The sequence below is a fragment of the Thunnus thynnus genome, chromosome 2 (genome assembly GCF_963924715.1).
Source record: "Thunnus thynnus chromosome 2, fThuThy2.1, whole genome shotgun sequence".
Taxonomy (NCBI): Eukaryota; Metazoa; Chordata; class Actinopteri; order Scombriformes; family Scombridae; genus Thunnus; species Thunnus thynnus.
This window is the reverse complement of record NC_089518.1, coordinates 36,417,244-36,443,003: the sequence shown is the minus strand read 5'-3', so window position 1 is coordinate 36,443,003 and position 25,760 is coordinate 36,417,244. Positions and strand designations below refer to the sequence as shown.

General features: G+C 40.1%; 1 protein-coding gene and 1 pseudogene across 1 annotated transcript in view; one reads left to right on the top strand and one right to left on the bottom strand.

Moving 5' to 3' along the window:
- Positions 1–1,015: 1,015 nt before the first annotated feature.
- Positions 1,016–7,783, bottom strand: LOC137171789 (zinc finger protein 271-like; annotated as a pseudogene).
- A 3,953-nt stretch (positions 7,784–11,736) lies between these two features.
- The window catches only part of eeig1a (estrogen-induced osteoclastogenesis regulator 1a), a 40,446-nt gene continuing 26,422 nt past the window's right edge, over positions 11,737–25,760 (top strand). Inside the window, exons 1-2 of the mRNA XM_067572517.1 lie at positions 11,737–11,865; positions 11,958–12,269. Coding sequence (XP_067428618.1) covers positions 12,127–12,269 — 143 coding nt within the window. The 5' untranslated portion in view covers positions 11,737–11,865; positions 11,958–12,126. The remainder of the gene's footprint in view (positions 11,866–11,957; positions 12,270–25,760) is intronic.

Genomic DNA, 25,760 nt, shown 5'->3' with positions numbered 1-25,760 from the left:
AGATCTCATAAGAATGACTTACTATCTCATAATTATGAGATCTTTTTTGTTATTATGAGGAAAGTTTAAGGTGGTTTCCAATCATTATTTGAGAAGACAGAGGCATGATGACGCTACATGATTTAATTCGCTTTTATTTATTCTCAACGACGTTTAAATGTTGATGTAGTGCTTATAATATTGTCATTCTTTGAGTCATTGTTTGTATCAAGTACGCCTACATAATCCCTCTGGTTATATGCGTCACCCACTGATGCTTCCTTCTTCTTCTTTGGAGTTTTACTGACACCTTCTGGTCTTCAAAAAAAAACACCACACAGCCGTCGTCTTCCCTCCTCTTATACTTCCATACTATTTTTTATATTGATTTCTGATAATAATCCTAATTACTGTAGTTGTGTAACCTTTTCTAGTCTTTCCTCTGTGTGTTTCCTGAATGATATGACAACATGTTACAGTCTCTGCTTCCTGACGCTGCTCGCAATGGCCTGTTGAGATTACTGTGTCTGATTCTGCTCTTTGTGACCGACTCAACCTGCTCCTACTGCTGCTGTATTTCATGAACACGGACCCATCAGGACGTCTGAACTAATAATGATGATGATTGATAACCACCTTAAACTTTTCTCATAATAACAAGATCACAATCTTGTAATTACAAGAAAACTATCTCATAATTATGAGATCTTTTCTTGTAGTTTTCGGATCTTTTCACATAATTATGTAAATATGTGATAAGGATTTTTTTTATTGGTTGATGCAATTCCACCTTTCGAATAAACCTTTTTGAAACACTGCAAATATTTCTTCAGCAGCAGCAGCAGTTAGTTGCTCGCTGATTAACTCTCTCAAACTCTGAACTGAAGACATTGTTGTTGAATTTAAAGCAACATATCTCACAATCCAACTGACCCAGCAGCTATATATACATATATATATCATTTACTGTGTGTGTTGTAACTTTAGTCTAAACTTGTACTCCCAAAAAAGATTGTTAGAAATGGGTTCCAGCTTTTTATTTATTTATTTTTTATTATGAACAAAACTCTGAAAACTTTGTGTCACATCTGAAGCCACAAACAACAAATCCAACCAACCACAAAGGACATAAAAAAATAAAATATAAATTCTGCAAACAAAAAAAAAGGACTCTAGTCGACAAGGTGAAAACATAACTGACTGAACATTACCAGAGAATTTAAAATCCACTCATATAACTGAGGTTGTGTATAAAAACAGCAAAAGTTAAAACATGAATCACACCATCAGTTTGACAGCCACTACTGTGCACTCTTGGATTCTTCCAAGATTTGGGATATTATGACTGTTTCAAAATTGATGGCATGGTTGGAAATGTACGACTTCATTACACTGAGATATTGTGACCTTTGTTTATGGAAATCCTCAATCAGTTCAATCACAAAGATGTAACTACTGCAAACCTGTATTCATCTTAGTTCCCTGTATGCAATATAATATGCTTCACACTGTTTCCCCTACAATATTTTTCGGGCCCGGTGGTACAAAAAAAAACCCTAAAGAGACGAGGCACTCACATCGCATCAAGGGTTTCCCTGGCAACGACACAGAGGTTGACTCACGTATTAGAACAGACACATATGATTATTGATTTCCAAATGAATGGATATTTAGTGTTATTTTTGGCATTGAAGAAAAGATTTCTTTGGCCCGGTGGCCCACCAGGTCTGTGCAGTTATAGGGGAAACACTGCTTCACCACTTCAGACCGTGGTACATCTTTTCCGTCAGGTGTTGTACGTCTTCTCACTCTTGTGGACTCTCCTCATGTGGGCTGTCAAGTCACCAAAAAGTCTAAAAGTTCTCCCACACATTCGTACAATTAAACGGCTTCTCGCCTGTGTGGATTCTCATGTGTGTTTTCAAATCTGGCAGTTGAGAGTATCTTTTCCCACAGGTGTTGCAGAGATATGGCTTTTCACCAGCGTGGGTCTTCATGTGGACCAACAACCCGCTACTAGACCTGAAATCTTTCCCGCATGTTTTGCATGGATACGGCTTCTCACCCGTGTGGATTCTCATGTGCTTTTTCAACGCTGACATGTGACGGAAGTTTTTCCCGCAGGTGTTGCAGAGGTACGGCTTCTCGCCTGTGTGTATTCTCATGTGCCTTTTCATATCCGACGTGTCACCGAAGGTTTTCCCACAGGTGTTACAAAGGTACGGCTTCTCACCTGTGTGTATTCTCATGTGCTTTTTTAATCCCGACAGGTCACTTAGGCTTTTTCCGCAGGTGTTGCAGAGGTACGGCTTTTCACCTGTGTGGGTTCTCATGTGGCTTTTCAAGACATTATGAAGTCTGAAATCTTTCCCACATGTTTTGCAAGAATACGGTTTCTCACCGGTGTGTATCAACATATGTCTTTTTGACGCTGACAAGTCACTAAATCTTTTCCCGCAGGTGTTGCAGAGGTGCGGCTTCTCACCTGTGTGTACTCTCAAGTGTAGATTTAATTTGTACCTCTCTTTGAAAGACTTCCCGCAAGTGTCACATATTAAAGACTTCTGACCTGTGTAGGTGTTTAGGTGAATTTTGGTGGAGCTGCAAACATTGTTAGTTTGACTTTTGCTTCTGTCATGTCCCTTCTGTAGTTTTGTCTCTTCATTTCTAGTTGATCCTGAGTCTTCATGTTTGTCTCCTTTGTGATCTCGGCTCTCAGCTACATGAGAGTTGTGAGAGAGCAGCTGGTCGTCACTGTTTGTTTCTGGTACCACAGAGATGCTGACAACATACTCTTTCTCTGCTGCACTCTGAGTTTCATCAGGACTCAAGTCCAGAGTCTGATCTTCACTGTTGCCACTTTCCCCACAAGTAGGAGTCAACATAAAGGTTTCAGTCTCCTGCTGCAGAACCAGCTGCTCTCCCTCCAGACTGGTGCAGAGTTCCTCCTGTTCCTCTTTAATCTGTGGAGGATCTGCAGCAGCAGGAACCTCCTCCTCCTTGCAGACATGCTGCTGCAGGAGCTCTGGAGGGACAAAAAGGGAGAAAGGGTAAAGAAAAAATGCAACCGGAGCAACATAAATACATTATTCTATATGTGTTATTTTATAGTTGTCTTCAGTATTGTTCTACAGTGTAGAGAATAGTATAAATAAAGAAAAACCTTTGAATGAGTTGTTCTGTCCAAACTTTTGACTGTTACTGTACATGGCATATGAAGCTGACTCCCCTGTTTCTAGTTTTAAAATATTAAGCCTTTACAAACCTGTTCTGTGTAACTTTATTTCTGGTTTCAGAAGGATATCCAGCAGTCTGCGCTGACGGTAGATCTCCTCCTCATAATCGACGATAGTTTTTTGAAAAACTGCGAATATTTCTTCAGCAGCAGCAGTTAGTCGCTCGTTGATTTCCTGTCTCAAACACTGAATTGAAGGCATTGTTGCTTAATTATTCGTGAGATGTGTCATTGTCCTGCTGAGGAACTTCTTCCCAAACACAAGACACCAAGCGACAAGCTTCTGTGTTGTTTACTTCCGCGTTCTTCTTCTTCTTCTGTGGTGTTTAACGGCAGCTAGTCTCCATGTAGTTGCATTACTGCCATCTTCTGGAGTCCGTCAGCTGCTACAGTGTTTTTCCATCAGTCCCGTTTCCCTCAGGAAGTTGATGAAACATTTATCTTCTGCCCTGTTTACTTTCACTCCGCTCCAGTATGCTCTTTAATTCTCTTCCTCTCATCTCTTATCTTTACATTTCCTCCATCATGTCCTGCCTCTCTGAAGTATATCTATTGCAGTTGGGGATAACATGCTCCCCTGTATCTTACACTGCCTACTTTCCTGTCTTTTGATCTCAATACTGTTGATATTCTCTGTTGTTATTTTTTTTTCCATACAACCCCCTTTCCCTCTGGTTTGGATAGTTTGATACAGATGTCTATGTTTCCTTTCCTACGAGCTTGTTTAGCCTGTTTGTCCACTTTTTCGTTTCCTCTGACACCTATGTGAGCTGTGTGAAAGAAAATTGAATAGTAGGTTATCATTTTATAAATCTTTTGTATATATGTTACAAATGTTTTTAAACTAAAGAGTCAATGTTATCAACTGAATGTGATGTAATGTCATTGTCATTTTGGGGACTTAACGGAGACTTTTTCTTCATTCATTTGTGCCTTCCTTACCTCATCTTCTAGACATAATACTGAATCCAAAGTACCCCTGCCTTTCCTAAATCCAATCTGTCACCCTGCTATTTGCTGTTGATTCTCTACATAATACATTAACCTTTCGTTTACCATGTGTTCCATATGTTTACATATATGCAATGTTAGGGTAATTGGCCTATAATTTGATGGGTTACTTGCATCTTTCCCTGGCTTCCTTACAGGAACAATAACTTGCTGGTATGCTACCTTCCTCCCACTGTTAAGTTCCGACAATGAAAATGTGTTTTTTTAGTTCCAGATACAATTAAACGTGTTTTTAAGCCAATAAGCATCAAGGTTGACCAACAATTGATGAGTTGTCTCATATACATATTTTTTATTTTAATCAGGCAGTCTCATTAAGATCTTTATCTTCGATCCGAGATCAAGAAACATTCATAAGACAAGAACAAAATCAAGCAGAGAGAAACAACACAGCTATACAATCAATAAAAAATTAATAAAAACGGTTACAAGAATCATAAAAAAACATCAGATAATAAAGCTTTAAAATCTCCAAGAGGAATGAAAGACTCAAGTTTTGAAGGCAGTTTGAAGTTGATTCCTTTTAAAAAGGTGCAGAGTATCTGAAACCAGTTCTGCCAACATTAGTGTGAACCTGAGGGACATCTATCTACTAAAGGAACGTATGTTTTTTCACTCTTGTGGACTCTCCTCATGTGGACCGTCAAATTACCAGGAAGTCTAAAAGCTCTCACACACAACGTGCAAGTAAACGGCTTCTCACCTGTGTGGATACTCATGTGCGTTTTCAAATCCGCCATCTGACGGTATCTTTTCCCACAGGTGTTGCAGACGTACGGCCTCTCAACAGTGTGGGTCCTCATGTGGTACAACATCCCGCTACTAGACCTTAAACTTTTCCCACATATTTTGCAAGGACACAGCTTCTCACCCGTGTGGATTCTCACATGGTTTTTCAATCCTGACAAGTGACGGAAGTTGTTCCCACAAGTTTTGCAAGAATACGGCCTCTCACCTGTGTGTATTCTAAGATGCTCTTTCAATGCTTGCACGTGACGGAAGTGTTTCCCGCAGGTGTTGCAAAGGTACGGCTTCTCACCTGTGTGGATTCTCATGTGGATCGACAACCCGTTACTAAACTTGAAACGTTTCCCGCATGTTTTGCAAGAATACTGCTTCTCATCATTGTGGATTCGACTATGACTTTTCAACTCTGATTCATTTGAGAATCTTTTCCCACAGGTTCTGCAAAAATGTGGCTTCTCACTTGTGTGGACTGTTAAATGAACTTTCAATGCTGATGTTGAACTAAATCTTTTCTCACATGTATTGCAAACGTAAGGTTTCTCACCTGTGTGGACTCTCAGATGTGCATGTAGACTGTACTTGTGCTTAAAAGATTTCCCGCAAGTGTCACATTTTAAGGACATTTTCCCTGTAACGGTATTACTGTGAATCTTTAACGTGGTAGTGTTGTCTTGATTGTTAGTGATATTTTTGCTTTTGTTAAGTCTCTTCTGTGGTTTTGTCTCTTCATTTCTAGTTGTTCCTGAGTCTTCATGTTTGTCTCCTTTGTGATCTCGGCTCTCAGCTACATGAGAGTTGTAAGAGAGCAGCTGGTCGTCACTGTTTGTTTCTGGTACCACAGAGATGCTGACAACATGCTCTTTCACTGCTGCACTCTGAGTTTCATCAGGACTCAAGTCCAGAGTCTGATCTTCACTGTTGCCACTTTCGCCATAAGTAGGAGTCAACATAAAGGTTTTAGTCTCCTGCTGCAGTACCAGCTGCTCTCCCTCCAGACTGGTGCAGAGGTCCTCCTGTTCCTCTTTAATCTGTGGAGGCTCTGGGTCCTCTCGGTCCAGACTGGAGTTCCTCTCCTGGTTACAGAGCTGCTGGTCAGCAGGAATCTCCTCCTCCTTACAGACATGCTGCTGTGGGAGCTCTGGAGGGAGAAAAAAGGAGAGAGGGTGAAGAAAAGATGCAGACATCCAAGGAAATAATTACAAGTACAGAACCAGTCATAAGTTTAAGGTTTTTCTTTATTTTGTGACTGTTTTCTACATTGTCGAACAATACTGAAGACAACACAAAGTGGCCACCTTGTACTTTGATCACAGCTTTGCACACTCTTGTCATTCTCTCAACCAGCTTCATCAGAATGTTTTTTCAACAGTCTTTAAGGATTTCCCACATATGCTGAGAACTTGTCGGCTGCTTTTCCTTTGACTCTGCAGTCCAACTTATCCCAAACCATCTCGATTGTGGAGACAAGGTCATCTGATGCAGTACTCCATCACTCTCCTTCTTGGTCAAATAGTCACTTATATTAGCCAGGAGATGTGTTGTAATGATGGCCCCACTGAGCACAAACCAGGTGGGACGGCGTGTCGCTGCAGATAGCCATGCTAGTTAAATGTGCCTTGAGTAAAAAAAAAAAAAAAAAAAGAGATTTCCACTGGTCTAATATCCTTCCTTGTGTTTCTTGGTCTAAACAACTCTAGTCTTATTATTGTCTCCTTCAGTAGCGGTTTCTTTCTCTTTACTTAGTTAAACAGTTCTTGCCATAATATGGATTCCTACAGTAGTCAAATAGGGCCATTTACTGTACACCAACACATCTTGATGGTCCCAAACACATTTTGAAGGCAAGAATTTCCACCAGTTAACTTTTGACGAGGCACATCTGTTGATTGAAAACCATCCAGGTGACGACTTCATGAGGCTGGTTAAGATCTGGCCTTAAGTATGAAAGATATTTGTTTGTTTACCATATCATTTCTTATGTGTTATTTCAGTTTTGATGTCTTCAGTATGGTTCTACAATGTAGAAAATAGCAATAATAAAGAAAACCTTTGAATGAGTGGGTGTGACCAAACTTTTGACTGTTATTGTACATCTTTTAACTTCTGTGATGGTATATAAAGCTAACTCGTTTGTTTTATAGTATTAGAATAATAAGCCTTTACAAACCTATTCTGTGTGCATTTATTTCAGGGAGAATCTTCTGCTCCTTACATACATGCTGCTGTGGAAGCTCTGGAGGAACAAAACACATCACAAATGTGTTACTAGTGTAGTGACAGAAAGACGGAGATCTGACCAAATAAATACAAGTCTGGATCTGAGACAATAGGATCTCATATTAGTCAAATTAAACAGTTTTTTAAAGATCATTAAGGTTTTACAGACCTGTTCTGTGTAACCGTATTTCTGGTTTCCAAACGATATCCAGCAGTTTGCGCTGACGGTCGATCTCTTCCTCGAACTCGACGATAGTTTTTTGAAAAACTGTGAATATTTCTTCAGCAGCAGCAGTTAGTCGCTGGTTCATCAACTCTCTCAAACACTGAACTGAAGACATTCTTGTTTAATTACACGTTAAACATTTAACTGCGCTACGACTACGCCGTTATCTTCCAGCTAATTCGATAGATACGCAACTAGCCTTTACTTCCGCTGGGTGTCACGCCGTTAAGTTCCGTCAGTGGAATGAGGTAGTATTTTGTTCCGTTTCCGCTTTTTTTGCATTGTATTAGGAGTTTGAGCCCTGAATCTCATCAGCAGGGGTCTGTTCTCTTTACACATCCATGGGATGAACAGAAGAGGTAGTACAGGCGTAGCCTTTTAACGAGCTTCGCTATTGGTTTACCCAGTGAGGCTCCACCTCGGCACCTGGAGCTTTGCACTCACCGCCCAATCAGGAGGCAGCTACCGCGCTGCACCCTCCCGCCATAAAGACCCAGCGCACCCGCCACTCGTCCCCCTTTGAAACTCAGCAACAACAACTGGGACCAGCTGGGTCTGAAGCATGTACTCATAGAACTGGAGTTACATCCAGGTACGTGTTTCGCCCTCTGACAGGCTTCGTTATTGGTTAAAACCTGTAAGGTGAAGGCCGTTACGGATGAGATGTACTGCCAGCTGGGCCTGAACACACACACAACCAAAACATACAGCAGTCCAACACTGCCTGCCTGAGGGCCTCGCACCAGACTGCAATAAGCTGGAAATATGCTGGGCACTTACCAAAAAGCTCAGATGAGGTCCCTCGAGACATTGCACCAAGCACTGAATGAGATACCGAACCAGCAGTCAAGTCCCTGAGATAGGTTGAAGTGGAAGATGGAAATGGATGTCCTCACTGAAACACCCCTGAAAAGCGCCATAGGGGACATGATGCCCCTGGTGGAGTGCACTGTCAGACCTGCTGAGGAAGGGTAACCTGCCGCCTCATAACTTCTGCGGATCGTATCACAGATGCAGTGAACGACTCGCTGCTCAGACAGATTCCAGGTTCCCCCTGAGCTCGACCAATGTGGCAGACAAAAAATGGTTGGAAAATGGGTTGGAAAGCCGCCATGTGCTCAACATAGATCACACGCATGGGGCACAGGGTGTGAAGATATTCCTCATCCTTGTTGGCATGAGGAGGCGGGGGGGAGCCCTCAGGCAACCGACCCTCAACCTGAATGAGGAGGTGATGACCTTAGGTCAGAAGGACGGATTTGGAGGTAGCTCCACCAACCCCCTATTGTCACTGATCCACATACAAGAGGGCTGCACAGACGAGGTGCACAGGTTTCCCGCCCTCTTGGCTGATGCCAAGAGGGTTACATATTACCTCTAGGTCCATCCGAACCAGAGGCCCAAAATGCCGACCCACTAAGCTGTCCAGCACCATTTGAACCTTTGATTGAGGAACGAAGCGTCAAGGGGGGCCTCAGCCTGCAGGCCTCTTGCTATCCCAGTGGATGGCTTCTGGCCAGACCACATTGATTTGGACCATTGTGGTCTGCCATAATCGCAGCTGCAAACACCCACAAAGTGGAAGCAGCATGACGATTATCGGATAAGCCCTGCAGGAAATGTAAAATACCCTGCAGGGGGCAGGAATGTGGATCGAGGTCTGTGGCCTTGCATCAGTCCGCAAACACCTGCAGATGTGCCATGTAAACCCTAGAGGTGGATCAGGCAGGGGCGTTCTAAATCGTAGAGACCACCGCGGCCTGGAGACCCAAGCTGCTCGGTCTCACCATCTCAACTTTCAGACCATGAGGTGTCATCTCAGAATCGGGCGTGAGAGCTGTGAGCAGATCTAGCACCGGCCATGGGCGTGCCACCACTAGTCAGACCAGGTCCAGGAACCACCTGGCACTCTGAATTGTGAAACTGTCCTTTAATTTTTCCAGCGTATTCTGCAGATTGATCCTGTCTGTGATGGATGTCGTCAATCTTCAGCTTCCTATATCCATGTTTTGGATATGCCCCTCTTTGCATAACTCTTAGTTGAAAGTATTCAATACAATTTCAAGAATTATCTGTGTCTTCATCAAACCATCTGTAGTTACTGTCTTATTTGGAGTCAACTTCACGCTTGTAATATCAAATCATATGAAAAACTTTATAGCTTTTGTAACTGGACACCTGATTCTTGACAGGTAGAAATCTGCTCTACCTACCCATTACACTTGGATTACAGATATTTTATACTTTAAGATGCAAAAAATGAGATTTACTACTCCACTACACATGTGTAAATGTATGAATGTATGAGAGCACACATATAGATATTTACTTTTATATTTTCCATGTAACTACACAACTATTTATTTCTCATAGGTGACCAGTTTTTTTTTTTTTTTTTTGTTGTTGCCTGATTTTGTTTCTTTCTCTCTTGTCTTCTAAATGCTCTCTGTTATAATGACAATATCTGAATTGAAGCTCAATATGCTATTCATCTGTTATTTGATTGGAAACCCAAAAAACAAAGTTTCTGCAGGCAAAGTGTGGTCTACAGAAAACAACATTTTCTGATCTGCTTTTAAAAAAAGATGGATGAATGTACACACTCATTCTTTTCATTTGACAAGCTGTCAAAACATAATAATTTGTGTTGTAAGCACAAAGTCTTCGTCCACAAGTAATTGTCTGTATCTTCTTTAGACGGAGACATCAGATATATCAATACAGTCTCTGCCTTCATTGATTCTTTACTCCAGTACTCTGCTGCTGTCTGTTGGCTGAACACAAGCCCTTGTTTGCATTAGTGCTGTTATGCATTTTTCTTCCTCTCATTATAGAAAGTACATTTTCTGACCATGGCAAACCTTCGAATGTCATATAAATATATGAATGTCACAAACTAAAAACATTATTATTATATCAGTATTATTATGCTGATTAGCCTACAGACATACTGTAATTCCACTTAATTCCATATCATTTAAATGAATATTGTAATACGGTTTATTTTGCTTTGCTGATATGTTTTTGATGTTATTAGTGGTTTTAAGTTGCAACAAAAAAATATAAAATTTTAAGATTACTCTTTGCAACAACATGAACGCAAGGTGTATTTGTCGCCTTCAGGGGACGTCGGAAATATTGTCATTACAATTTAGGTGCACGTGTACAATCAAATAAAGTGATAAATGCCTAAGATGTTATTTATGTTGAGTGGAGAATTTTGAGGCCTTATTAACATCTGATGGCAAACCTGACTGATTTTTATGTTCAACTAAAGCTGTAATACGCTTCTTCATGCTGTTGTTGCAGCGCAAAGAAACTCAATGTCAGCTGCTGCTCCATTTCCACTAAAATAACATTAATTTTGATCTCACTTCAAATCAATAGAACACATTTGAAAAGCTTTTTTTGGTGGTGAGAGTTTACTTAAACCTCACACTTTACAGACAATGAAGACAACGTGAGTATGTTCGGAAAGTCACCACACGGCGGCGCTGTTTCTCGTCTCCGAGGCTGTAGATCACTGGCAGTGAATGGAAGTCCAAAGAGTAACGTCAAGATAACAAGAGTTAGCTAGTAAAATCCCGGAAGTTAGACTATTTGACTTTAAAAATAAAATCCATAAACTTATCTTGAAAATTTTAGAAAAAAACTTTTCTAAATTAAAATATTTTTAAACTGTATAACTCTAACTTTGAACTTTGACCTGTTCTCGTTTCATCCTGTAATCTATTTGTGTTGGTGTTCTAGTAAGTAATGATTTAAAAAAAAAAAAAAAAAAATTACAATTTATCTTAAAATGTCTAAAAAGGAAAATCAGACACTTTAAATCAGTGTAACTAGTTCAAATACACTTTCAAAATGTTCAGATAGCCTTTGGTTTAATTTAATTTTGCTGAAGGTTAGCCTTCTATATCCAAACCAGTCTGTGGGGAGGACACAGATTGCCATTACTCCATCTTTACATAGCAAATAGTTGTTTGCATCTAGTGAGACTGAATATCATATATTTCACTTTTAAATGTACCTTACAGGAGTTAATAACATCCATTACAAAGGACATTTCTAATCAATTAATTAATTTTACTTTTTTAAGGTTTTTTTTGTTTGCTCAAAGTGTCATTTCTAAGAAAGAGATTGTACCTATTCCTGCTCTATTTGTCTAACTTTTCCTGCAAACTTTAAATCAGTCAAATATTTTTATTACTATATTTGACATGTATTTACACTTTTCTTTCCTCTTCCTGTAAATTTATGTGGATTCGCCTTTATTTTGTAAAGAGAAAACCCGGAAGTCATCTTACACTTTTTCCGCTAGCTTGACGTAATGCCGCCGCTACAAAGTTCCTCCTCTCGGTACCGAGACAAGAAGACGTGAAGTGTCTTTTTCTGTCATTTTATGTTGTTGAACCGCTGCTGACGAAACTCACAGGACCCGAGATGTCTCCAGGTTGGTTCTTTGTCACTTTTAAACCACAAACGTGAACATTTTCTCTCCGTTTCAACGCATATTTTTAACCGAACTCCTTGATTTGTTTCCAGATTTCTGTGCTGAATCATGTCTGAAGAAGCGGAGTTCGCATGAAAACACGAATTAAAACAACAGTCGTAGGGACTTTTCATTTATTCAGGGTTTTTTTTTAAATAAGCGTTTACTTCGCTCTTTAGTTAGTTTTGGTCGTGTTTTTATGCGAGTGGAGACAGTAAAACAATGGCTTTCTTCGTGAAAAAGAAGAAATTCAAGTTTCAGACGCATCTGACCCTGGAGGAGCTGACCGCTGTGCCTTTTGTCAACGGAGTTTTGTTCTGCAAGCTGCGGCTGCTGGATGGAGACTTTGTCGCTTCTTCTACCAGGTAAAAAAAGAAATTAAACACCCTCAAACATCACTTCATGCATGCAAAATATATTTAAGAGGCATTTTAGAGCGTTTTTCTTTCAATTTAATGCAATTTGGAAATTATGTCCCCCAACTTAAGTCACTTTAAAGCGCCTATAGGACCTTAAAGAGCATTAATGGAGCTATGTAGTTAGTTTTATTGACCTTTTTTTATGATTCATGAGGTTTTCCATCTCCTATGTTATGACTATAATATTCTGTATGAAACTGAAACTTCTATATAACATGTTTTTTATGCGAAATATAGTAATATTGCAGTGATTGTATGGGATTTCTTATGTTTTTTTTTACTTCATTAGTTTCATAAAAGTCCTCCAAGGACTAAATGCTTTGCTGATGCATCATTGCAGAATTTGCAGTAGGATTAATATTGCATCATTAGGGTTTTAAAGCTGCTACATTGCAGTTTTAAGTATTTCAGGATTGCATTGCACCAACTTTTTAGCCAGATCAGCTCCAGCTGGATAATGAAAGACTTTTGGTTTTTCTCTGAGTCAGATTTAAACACAGGGTGTTGCCGTGTTAAGTGTCTGTGTATCTAAACTGGCACCTCAGCTGGACGACCAGACTAAACACAACAAAACCTCTCCAACCAGCACACACTGCTTACACTTTCACAGCTTTAAACTGCCTTAAACTCAATGTTTTTTTATGTCGTGGTTTCTGTTTAAATAACACTAGAATCTGATGAACTAGACTGGTTTCTGGACTTTTCATCTCCTCATTCATGTCCAGATTTTCCTCCTCAGACGTCGATAACATCAACAACTTTCATCTCTTATCCCCCTCCTTGTATTTGATTCTCCAGATGAGATTATATGACCTTTAAACACACATCAGATGTCTGTTCCACTGTTTTACACTTGTTAACGAGCAGAGATGGAGAGTCTGAGAGACAGTCTGACCTTCAAAACCTCATGACGGATGTGAAAAACCAGGTTGCAGCATGAAAACACAGTTTCCCAAATGTCACTTGTGTTACAAATGAATGTGTCGTCCTGATGTAAAGTGAAAGTTGAGCTTATTTTAGCAGATTTCTCTAATATCATGGCATGTTTATGAGTGTTAAAAGTACCTCTGGATGCTCACTGTGTCCTAAATAAGTGGGCAAACATCACACAAAGCTTATTTTGACACTTTTTACCCTCCGTACATCATTTCAGCTCCTTCTTTTCAAACCTGAACTGAAGCACAAAGACAGCCTTGCTCTTTTCTCTTGTCTGCTACTCTCTCTTAGAGACTCTGACCCACTAAACTAACCTCAACTTGTAAAACAACACAAGGCATTATATTGTTATCTGGCTAAGTGTTTTATTGGCAGAGAGTCTCTGCACCACCACTAACCCATTTTTCACATGAAAGGATGGGCCTGATTTCGATTTGGACTCGGTTACGTAAAGGATGCCCCACTTCTAGCGCTTGAGTCATCTCAGAGTGTCTGGTGATAAACAAGAGGAAAGTGAATCCATGTTTGGTGTCAGAACACCTTAATAAACTCCTTTTTTCTTCCTTTTATCGAGGCGTTTCAAACCCAGTCGGTGCCTCGAGTCCATACAGACCTATTATACTTCAAATCCCCGAGCTGACAGACAAGTACGTGGGAGTTAAAGCAGATCATCCTCTTCGTACGCGCTTGTCCTCCCTGTTCTCACGTAAGCATCGTCCTGGCGCAGTTCGTCTGTGTGCGAGGGTCGAGCTGAAGGAAAGTAAACACACACTGACAGATCATGTTAATCTCAAGTGGGTTTCTCATCAGCGCTTGTTATCGTTGTCTTACCTTTCATCAGCAAGAAAAGAGCAGATTGAGAGTTTTAGTTACACAAAAACTTCTGAGAGGCTGATGTAATCTCACCGGTGGAGCCAAAGAACTACAGTTTATAGCTGTTGTTTCTTCTACATAGAAAACTTAGAAAATGCTCATCTCGTGTTCCCAGAGCCTGCAATGGTGACTTCCAGTTATTTATTTGTATAAATAGCAGCTAAAAAACCTCCAAATGTTCCAAACCTTGAGGTGAGGTAGGAAGAAAAAACAACATATTCTCTTCTTTAAAGATGCTCTAACCAGTAGTGTAATATTACCATTTAACACACTTAATAATTCATATTTAAAGGATTAAATGACAATAATCACCAACTCTGCAGCTCTACAGAGTGTTTTCAACCCCTTTTAGCTCATTGTTTTGGTTTTATGTGCGGTTCAGTCTCAACACTTTTCATCATCCTTGTGTCCAACAGCAGCTGTTTCCAGCTGTAATGTTTGCTGTCTTATTGCAAAAACTGGATAGTTTACTTCTACAGGGCTCTTAAAAAGATATAAATGCAAACAAACCTGAGAAGTGAATACTTTTCAAGTCACTCTTTTTGCTTTTCTCATCGCAACTCACATGCAACACCAAAGGGTCAAAAAAACAGGAAGGCACAGACGACAGACCACACACACAGTTCTCAGTTCTACCGCTGATAAGGACGTGAACGTGTCACTGCAGACGTGCGAAATCATATGTTTATCACACACAAGCGTGATTAAACAGCTTCAACATGTTATCGCAGAATGTGTTTAAGATTTCAGTGTGTCCGAGGTTGTGAGAACATCATATTGTTCACTTTAATGTATTTTTAATAAGAAACACTCAGTAATAAATGTGAAATGTTGCCCTATAATAGTTTATTGTTAGTCATATGTGGATCAGAGTCTCTTCTTTCAACTTTACCAGATTGTTATGTTACCAAACATTGTGGTTCTTTGGCTCCAACCTCCGAGGTTTAGCTCATCCAGTGAGATTATTGTTCCTGCCTCCAGAGGATCACAGCCTCATAAAAATGTTTGTTTGTCAAAGTAAGACTCCAATCTGCTGAGAAATAACACGCTAGATCTCCCCCCCGCTCTGCAACCCCCCACCCCCCTCTCCTTCTCAGCTCCTGTCCTCTGCAGTGAGGACAGAGATGTCCGAGGTCACTCTCCTCTCTGGACGTTATATAACAGCTCAGATTCCCTCCCTCCCATCTCAGTTATCATCTCTGTAACTGAAAACAAGGCTCTCTCAGAGGAGGAGGCGAGGGCGCAGGGAGGCTCCCTCCGTGGGGGGACAGAGATTAGGGTTATGTCACAGATCTGACAAACCGGGTCTTTGTGCGGGCCTGGCCGGGGCCTCGCCTTGTTGTGGGTCGCGAACAGTGGAGGAATTAACAGCGAGCTTATCCAGCGGACCGCACTGCCTGGCATGAAAACCCTCCCGGAGTGAGTCCCTGTTGGCTCCGAGTCTGGAAGCACAGAGGATCACATGCTGCGAATGTGACCGATGCGTCAGGGCGAGTTTTGTTTGGCCTGTCTGATATCGGCCAGTCATTGTGTCCCACCTTTTGATATGACACAAGTTCAACTGCTGAAGAAAAACTCTCTGGAAAACGTGTCATTTCTCATCAGTTATGGCTCTCCAGTGTCACTAATGAATCCCAGTGTTTCCTGCATTTAATACATGTGGTGGATCATGACCTCACAGGCCTGCTGAGAGTTTAGAGAGTTTTCTTTTATCATCCGACTGCTGCTACAGCAACGTATCTACTCTGTAAATCACTTGTCTTGTTTTCTCCTTTGAGAAATAAATCAGAAACCAAAAGGAGAAATTTATATTTTTTGGTTTGGTATTGATTTGTCAGGATGCCGTCAGTTCTTTGTCTACATTCATTAGCTGGAAACTTTATTTTGATACAGTAAATCACATCTTGTGTAAAGCCATAACGTAGCGTTCGATCGTAGGCACAGCAGAAGGTCACACTGAGCCTGATTGCATCCTGCTACACAACACAAGAACCACAGAGTCTGAACAACAAATGTGACCGATGTGTCATCGGCTAGTCATTGTGTCCCACCTTTTGATATGACACAAGTTCAACTGCTGAAGAAAAACTCTCTGGAAAACGTGTCATTTCTCATCAGTTATGGCTCTCCAGTGTCACTAATGAATCCCAGTGTTTCCTGCATTTAATACATGTGGTGGATCATGACCTCACAGGGCTGCTGAGAGTTTAGAGAGCTTTCTTTTATCATCCGACTGCTGCTACAGCAACATATCTGCTCTGTAAATCACTTGTCTTGTTTTCTCCTTTGAGAAATAAATCAGAAACCAAAAGGAGAAATTTATATTTTTTGGTTTGGTATTGATTTGTCAGGATGCCGTCAGTTCTTTGTCTACATATATTAGCTGGAAACTTTATTTTGATACAGTAAATCACATCTTGTGTAAAGCCATAAGGTAGTGTTTGATTGAAGGCAGAGCAGACGGTCACACTGAGCCTGATTGCATCCTGCTACACAACACAAGAGCCACAGAGTCTGAACAACAACCCACATTAGCCTCTCCTGCTAAAGCCTTCTTCTTATCTAACTCATGAGGCGAGGACGCACTGGACCACTAAACACTTTGGCTGGTTGGTGGCGCTGTTTCCTCCATGATCATGATGGACAGCTTTTTTCTCTCTGAAGAAATGACATAGCTTACCACAGAAACACTGCAGTTGATTGGATAGACTAACTGCAAGTTGGGGGGTGCTTGGTTTTGACTTGTTTGTTTTCATGCAGGAAAAAATGGTGGCCTGGTCAAAAACTTTCTCAAATTACAGCTAAACAGTACACTAAACTATGTCTCTGAAAACATTTGAGGTGATGCATAACAGAATCTTGATTCATATTTGATCGGCACTGCTTAGTTTGACAGTTTGATCTGAGTTTCGTGAGCTAGGTGCATTGCACTGAACTGACTCATTTGCATAAAGTTGAGGTTGTGTTTATCTTCAAATGCAGATATGCCAAATAGTCCATCAACTCGCTGTGCCATATCCATTGTGCATCACGCACATCCAGTCCATGCGTCGCATTACATGAACACATGCTTGTTGAACAAACAAACATTCACTGGGGAAAATGCGCCGCTAATGCTAGTTAGCAGGCTTGATAGCTAATTAGCTGCTCAGCTGTAGCACATTATGCAGCATGTAAACATACCTGCAAACGTCACTTCAGACCCGTTAGATGCTGCTTTGGTCGTCGCTCTTCAAAATCTCTCTTAGTGACACGACGTCTGTCTGACTTGTAGCTACAGCAGTTTGTTTACTTTGTCTCAGTTCATACGATGTAACACTGGTAGCCTGCCAGTTGCTGTCAATCAAACGCAGACACCGACACACACCCCCCCAGCTCTCTGAGACAAAAAGGAGCATTTCTAATCTTTCCCCAAAGACCTTTTTTCTTCATTTAATGTACAAAACTAATATATTTAAAAACCTGTTCACTTTATTTTTGACAGCAAATAGGGATGACTAAATGTGATTTCAGTTGGACTTTAAATAGTTTGACATGGAAAATATGCTTATTTGCTTTCTTGCTCGTATACCAGGTGGTATACTCGGGGCAGTACATCAGGATTTGAAAGCCCATCAGCAGCAGATAAACAACAATGATGGCAGAGAAACTGCATGGCGTTATCTCAAAATTATGAATATAGTAACCTCCTTGAGTGTCACCATATTGTTGTGCAACATCAGACATTCTCAAGGAAGATATTATGGTATCATTTGGTTGAAAAAAGGACGTGTGATGTCTTCAAATTGCTTGTTTTGTCCGACCAAAAGTCCCAAACCATTTACAAAGATCTAAAGCTGAGAAAAAGTGTCAAATCCTCACATTTTGAGAAGCAGTAAACGGCAAATGTTAAGCATTTTTCCTTTGTAAACTCAAATGATTTATTATCAAAATGATTTCAGCCTTTTGTAAAGAGCAAACATGTCATGAGCATCAATGTCCTGAGATGATCTAAAGGTTGTTTCAGGTTTTTCCATCCGGATTAGAATAAAATACAGAAGAAAATTTAGATAATTTAATAAAGATATCTGCTGTCAATACAAAATTTGTCCCGCTGCTGTTCAGTCTAAATATAAACAGTAAATCCCTGATTAATACGCAGTTGTCTTGTTTTTGATGATGTAACCTATTTATTGACTGATGGAGCAGCTGACAGACAGAAAGGCCTTTTGTGATTTGTCCCCTTGGTTCAACTCGTGGGTTTACAGTGTTAGTGATATAACGTGAAACAGTGCTGTGCATTTATAACAGTTGGACACGGTAAACACAAAGAATAGCCAAAGGCAAAAGGAAGAGTTACATAAAATCCTCAGTGCATGTAGTTTTCACTTCTCAGAATTGCAGCTGCAAGAAGTTTAACACTGGAATACTGGGAAGACATTACGTAAGCTGATCTAATTTAAAGAAGAAAAAATACTTGAATAGTCATATCCATTGTTAATTAAGTGTAAACGTTACTCAAATTAGTGCCTGTCCTGCCTTCATGTAGCACAAAATCAAAAATATTAGCTTCAAAAAACCTGGAATCTGCCAAATCCCTTTTTTTTTCTCCACCACTTTCTTTCAAAATCTTTCCCAATGCTGCAATATATATTTTCAAAAAGTAATATTTGAGACCTGATATTGCATTTTCAGTATCAGGAGCGGTATCAGCATTGGAAAGTGTGCAGTATATCCAGCCAGATTTACAGTATATCCACCCAGTCAGATGTGCTGATGGATCATGTGTTTTCACCCTCTGCAGCTTTAGAAACCATATGGTCTCCATCATGTTTTTGGCAGAGAAAACAAGACTTTTCGCCGCCGCACGAGTCCAGACTTAGGCTTATGTCTTTGTTTTTGTTTTGATGTTGACGATGTGCATTTTGGACAGTTTTTGGACACTTTTCATGACATTTCTGGATCCCAAACATCGCAACAAAGCTGTTAGGGTTCAGAGTGACGACAGCAACTGGGTGTAATGAAATGTTCCTCTCGTCCTGCAGTGATCATGTCTGATAGAGAAGCAATAGGAGAGGAAATAAGAGCCAAGGGAAGAAGATAAAGAGGATTTTTGTATCTAAAGGTCAAGAAAAAAACAGGAATGTGGGAGCAGTTAGAGAGGCTAAAGACACCAGAGAAAGAGGAGAGTGTGACCGAGTTCAGAGAAATATGAGCGACATCGAGTTCGGAGAAGCTGCAGTGCGAGTGTTTCTGATGTGGACACATTGTGACCATTTCCTGTTCAGATACTGATTCCATTGGACAGGAACACGCATATGGCGTTTTCACATTTTCACTAAGAAACACACTCACACATATACATATAAATACTGCTGTGGGTATCGCAGAATGGAGTCAAAAGCTGGAATTTGCTGCCAAAATCAGTTTTGTTTGATTTTTTTTTCCACAATTAAAATCTAATTTACTCAGATGATGATTTTTATTTTAGGACACATTTATAACCGATACAAACAAATAGAAATACTTGTCACACCATGTACAGTATTTCAACCGATTAATCGATTATTTGCCAACTAGTAAATTAATCGCCAAATATTTTGATAACTGAATATCTTTGGGTTGTGGTCTGTCAGTTGGGACAAAACAAGACATTTGAGGACATCACCTTGTGCTTTGAGAATCAGTGATAGACATTTTTCACCATTTTCTGACATTTCACAGCCCAAACGACCAATCGATTAATCGAGAAAATAATCGAAACTAGTCGACAGAACGATCTCAGCGCAAAGTTGACATGATCTTCCTCACAGTCCTCTTTAACGCTGCAATTAATGATTATTTTCATGATCAATTAATCTGTTTTTTATTTTCTAGATCAATCAATTCATTGTTTGGTCTTTTAAATTTCCGATTCCCTCTGTGATGCCTTCAATTTGCTTGTTTTGTTCGACAAACAGTCCAGAAAATAAAGATTTTCAAACGTTTTATAATGCATGTTCCAAAAAAACCATCTAAGCAGCTGGAACTGGAGAATATTTGACATTTTTGCTTGAAAAAAATAACCAAAATATTAAACTGATTATGAAAATAGTTGGCGATTAATTTTCTGTTGATCAACTAATCGCTGCAGCTCTTCAACACGGACAAGACGTCTTTAAGGTGCTCTGAAAAATGAGAATTTGAACATCCTCAGTCTCGTGTCAACTCGGCAAAATCCGTCTGCACCTGAAGATCATGTGACTTGCTTGAAAGCTTGAGAGCAGCTGCTAAAACGCCTCGTCGTGAGATTGTTTTGTCAACAGATTCCTGCACGAAGAGCCATGTGCTTTAAAACTATCAGATATGTGAACCGTCCAATCAGGAGCTAACAAGGAGCGAAACTGTGCGCTAGAAATTCATCCAACTGCTAAAAACTCAGTATTTTTGTATTTTTTCCCTCTTTTTTTGCCCTAAGTTTAGTCTTTCAGGAGTCCATATTAAAAAGATGAGCATATACAGTATATCTACACACAAAATTATGATTTCCCTTCTAAATTAGGGTTTTATATAATTAGGTTAATCTGGTGCAATGACTCAGTCTTTGGTTAAAGTTATCTAGAAGCAGAAGCTACTTCAAGTTGGGTCACTTCCACCTTTTCTCTGAGTGTCTGCAGTGATATTAATGAGTAAAATCTTCTTGTAACTGACATGAACAACAGCCAGAACGACTATGATCACATACCAGGTTATGAAACAGTTGAATTTCCCTTATGACTACCGCTTGTACCTGATGTAACTGAAGGAGAAACGGACCAGTAGTGCGCTGCGTTGTCAGACTGTGTTCACAGGTTTCCCAGCAGGACGGTTCAGGATGTAGTACTTGGAACCCTCAAGAATACCGGGAACGTGTGGGCGGAGTTGACGTTCGGCTTCCTGACTGTCTGTCTTCAGGCGTCACCGACACTTGACCGGAGTGAATTGTCTTGAATAGTCTAAATTTTTTAAATGCTTCTTGTCCAAGTTGTCATTAATCTTGGATTCAACAACAGTAATGTGAAAGATGATGAACAATTTCCCAGACACTCACATCTCCTTGTAGAAAACAATGAGATGTGTTTTCACGTGTCGTACGCCGCCGTCGTGTGTTTCTGATAAAGTGTGATTTATAGTCTCCACATCCTAGAGACCGATAACACAAACAAGCTGTCGTTGTCGCCTGCTCTCTTGAGTCTGTGTGAGTCTGTGTGTGTGTGGTTGTTTTAATCTCACGGGACCTGACCTGGTTTGACCGTCGCCTTCTGGGATCTACTTTGAACCAGCCTGACTACAGATAGTTTCAGTTTCAGCTCTGTGGAAGAATCATGGTTCCCTTGGCGTGACGCCACAGAGGAACCGTAGTCGTTACTTCATTGGCTGTAGGCTGTCTGTGTGGACAGTGCACCATCAGGTATTGATGGTGATGTCAAAGCCGTTGACTTTAATGCTCTGTTATGTACAAACAAGCCTGTTAAAAGTGCCTCTCAAGCACTCACAACACTGAAGAATAGTCCCTTTAGATTGTTTTTTCTTTATTACATTAAGAGAAGCTGCGGTTGATGCCTCTGCAGCCTGATGAAGAACCAGTTTGAGTTTGAAACATTCTACTTTTTCTAAATGTAATAAAATATTTATTTATTTTTGACTTGGCACCTGGACAAAAGAGACGTGTTTTAATACTGATTGCTTAAAAAGAAAACACAGAAACATTTTTCAGCTAATATTAATCGATTAGTCAACAGGAGATTGAACAGCAATTTTCATAATTAGTCATTTCAGACATTTATAGAGCTGCAACGATTAGTAGATCAATTAGTTGATTGAAATAACAATTAATTGGCAACTATTTTGATATTTTCAAGCAAAAATGCTAAATGTTTATGGTTCCAGCAGTCATATATGACAGTAAATATGATATCTCAACATTTAGGACTGTTAGTCGTATCAATATTGGCAATAATCTTTAGTTGCAGCCCTATATTCATCAAGCAAAATGACTGATCTGTACATTAAAAATTAACATTTTGGACTGTTAGTCATACAAAATGAGCAAATTGCATAATTAATGTCAATATTCTGTACATTTAACAAGCAAAATGACAAAAAAAATATCTGTTTTCAGCTTCTCAAATGTGAGAATTTGCTGCTTATCTGCAGTTTTATATAAATATTATATATTATAAACTGAGAATGTTTATGTTTTGGACTGTTTGTCAGACAAAACATGTTGGACGTGGAACTATTTTTTTTCATTTTTTTGACATCTGTAGATTAAAAATTAAACAGTTTTGTTAATCAATAATGAAAATTAGTAGTCGTTACCTTTATGTGACTGCTGTTCTTGTGGTCCGTCACCCCAATGGATGGCCAATTGGGGTTTTTTTTATTGTGGTTTAAAAGAGCTTCATTTAACAAAGGAAACCATCTCTATAAGTTTTTGTCAACCGACTTATGAAGTTTCCTGCTAATTTTTTTTTTTTCCCACCTGGTTGAAACTCTTTAAAACGTGAGCGTGAACATTCAACCTCTGCTGTGTAGGTGAAGGGAAGAGATGAGTAAAAAGGAAGGAAGAAGTCCGGAGAGTTTGCGAGAGGAGAGTGAGAGATTGACCGGGACGAGCAGCTTTTCAACAGCTGTTTCCTGTTTTCCTCTCACTTTTCCAGCCGCTAGCGTTTTGGTAGGGGTGTGAGTGTGTGTGTGTGTGTGTTTAGGGGGGTGGGGGGTCTGGACATTATTCCTCTGGTATCTGAACAGGTAATCAAAATGAACTTCCTCCATAGAAGGAAATTCCTGTTGAATTGATTATTATTGACCTTTTTATTGACCTTTTTCTTGTGAGGTTTTAGTTGCCTCTAAATGAATAAAATGCAACATTGTGACGTCATTTAATTGTGTTTAAAAAAAAAAAAAAAAGTTAATTTCAAACAAGATTTACAACCATACACATGATCTATGCCTCATGTTTGGTCGAGTTCCAGCTGAAATGGCACCGCTCCCGTTGTTTTCCTCTTCTTAGTCATCACAGATGTGGAGTTAACTGCTGATAACTGACCCGGGGGGTACCGTAGTATATCTCCATAAAAGAGTAACTTAGATCGCAGCACTTAAACTTCAGAGGAAGGAAGACATTCATGTATTTTAGCTGATTTTGTCCAAACCCATACGCTCAATGAACAGGAAATAAATACAAGTGAGGTGTTGACGTACTGCTTGAGGCGTCGGTACAAGCTTTAAGCACCTTCAAAGTTTCATTTAGGTATTTTATTCCTAAATTGACAAATAGAAATGACTTGGTAAGTAAGCAGAAGCAGAATTTCCAAACATTCACTAGTTTCAGCTTCATAAATAAGAGAAATTACTGGTTTTCTCAGTTTTAATTGTAAATTGACACTGAAATATGTCACCATGGGCTCTGTGTGAAATTAACAACTAAATGATTCATTGAAAATAATAATTGAGAGACTAATTATTAATGAAAATGAGAGTTAGTAACGTTCGTTGTATCCCCACTTGACAAGGACCAATGACAGTGTCACTAAAACAACATGCAATGCTACATGCTAACATGCTAACTTACACCAACTCAGGGGGTCAGCATCTCCCTCTATCTTGTGCTGCATTGATGTTGTCAAATGAAAAAAACAAAACTATGCACATATTGCACAGTAGGAGGTTCAATAGGCCAACGATGAACTTTGTGGAAGCGTTTGAGGATCTAAATAAAGAATAAATAAAGAACTATGCCCTTTATGGAGAGACAGTCAAATATTACCAATAGCAAAAGAACAGATCAGTAATTTTAGTGTTTTGTTAAAGATGGAGACTTGCAAGAGACAGAACGGTCAGAATCGATGCAGCAGAGGCCAAGATTTCCTGACTTTTAAGTCCCTAGTATGGGTCAAGCTCAAAAATACTCGATCATACATTTCCCATAATGCAACTCGATAACGTCTTTCCCAAGCGGCAACCTCCGGGGCTGAAAAATGAAGCTAATGTGGCAAAAGTGCCAAAAACTGCAGTTCCTTGAATGGCCACTTGAGGCTCCATAAGCGGGTCAATCCCCATAAACCCCCATGTTAAAATGCCCAACTTTACAACAGAAATAAACATGTTTACAGCCTGGTACAAAAAAACGGAAATTAAACGCCGTTTAAATTAAACGCCATTAAAATTTTATTAAGTCGTAAAGTTATGCATAATGAAGGACATGGCTGCTTTGAGTGACAGGTCCGCCAGCCGCTAGGTGGCTTGTTTCAGCCATTCGGCCCGCCTCTTTGCCCATTTTTGATTGGCTGGGAGTTAGGCGGACTCAGTCATTGCCAAGATGGCGACGGCCGGAGCGGCTCACTTTGAGCTTCAAAACCGCTCTTCGGAAACCAACGGGTGACGTCACGGTAACTACGTCCATATTTTTATACAGTCTATGGTCTTTCCTCTGTTTGACCCTCCCTGCCTGGTGAAAACCAATCTCTTCCAAACTACACGCCTCCAATTTGTATTTCAGGCTTTGCTTTATTATAATAATAATAATAATAATAATAATCTTTATTTCTGTAGCATCTTTAAAAACACAGAGATAGAGAGATGATAAAAAGATTAAAAGACAATACAAAGATGCTCAAAAGACAACATTAAATAAAAGCAAGTCTGTAAAAATGTGTTTTTAAGAAGTGATTTTAAAAGAAGTCACTGATTCTGCGAGCCTTATCTCCTCAGGCAGGTCGTTCCAAAGCTGAGGGGCCCTGACGGCAAAAGCATGGTCACCTTTAGATTTAAGCCTCGACTTTATACAAAAAAATGGACTTGGTGGACTTCCCCTTTAAATGACATTTATTCAGTTTATTTCATAAAGCTTCTACTCCGTGAACAGGCAAAAGGATTTTAGTGTCTTTTCCCTCTTTGACTTCTTCACGTGGTTGGTTGGGGTCGAGCCCCTGACGTTCTGCGTACAGGAACATCCCCTCTGACTCTTAGCGGCCTCTTGCTGCCGCCCGCCGGTCTGTCCTGACGTCACCGTTCCGCCGCAGGATCCGTCTGCTTCCTCAGCACTCTGCTGCCGAGCTGTTTATCTGAGCCCTCGATGTGACCCGACCCGGCCCCGCGGCTGCTGTTTGTGTTTCTGCTGCAGCCGGGGCCCCCAGGAGCCACGCAGCCAGGATGGGAGATAAGGATCCTATACTGCTTGCACTGCTTACATGTTGAGTCATCACATGCTGGGGGTCCTGCAGGGGGGGGGCAACTCAAATCAGGGACTTCATGTTTACATTTCAGGCTTTCAGCTGACTTTAAGGATACAATCACAACAGCACTTTGTCTTCTTCAGCCTGAACTGGAGCAGAGAAGTTTACCTTGTTGTTGCATTTGTTGTGTTTCCTTCATTTAGTCTCAGTTTTCCCAAATAACAAACCAACCATGACTTCTAAACAGAAGTCACATGGACGCAGTAACAGCTCCATTACTAGACAGAGTTTTAATAACCTGTCGTCTTGCCAGAATGCAGAATTTCCTGCTTCTAGTTCCTGTAACTTGAGCTCAGCATGACAGACTTTATTTTATAATGAAAGGTTTTCCAAGCAAGCGGGAGCAGCTGATTAGTAGACGTCAGTACGAGTCAACCGGAGCCCCAGAAAC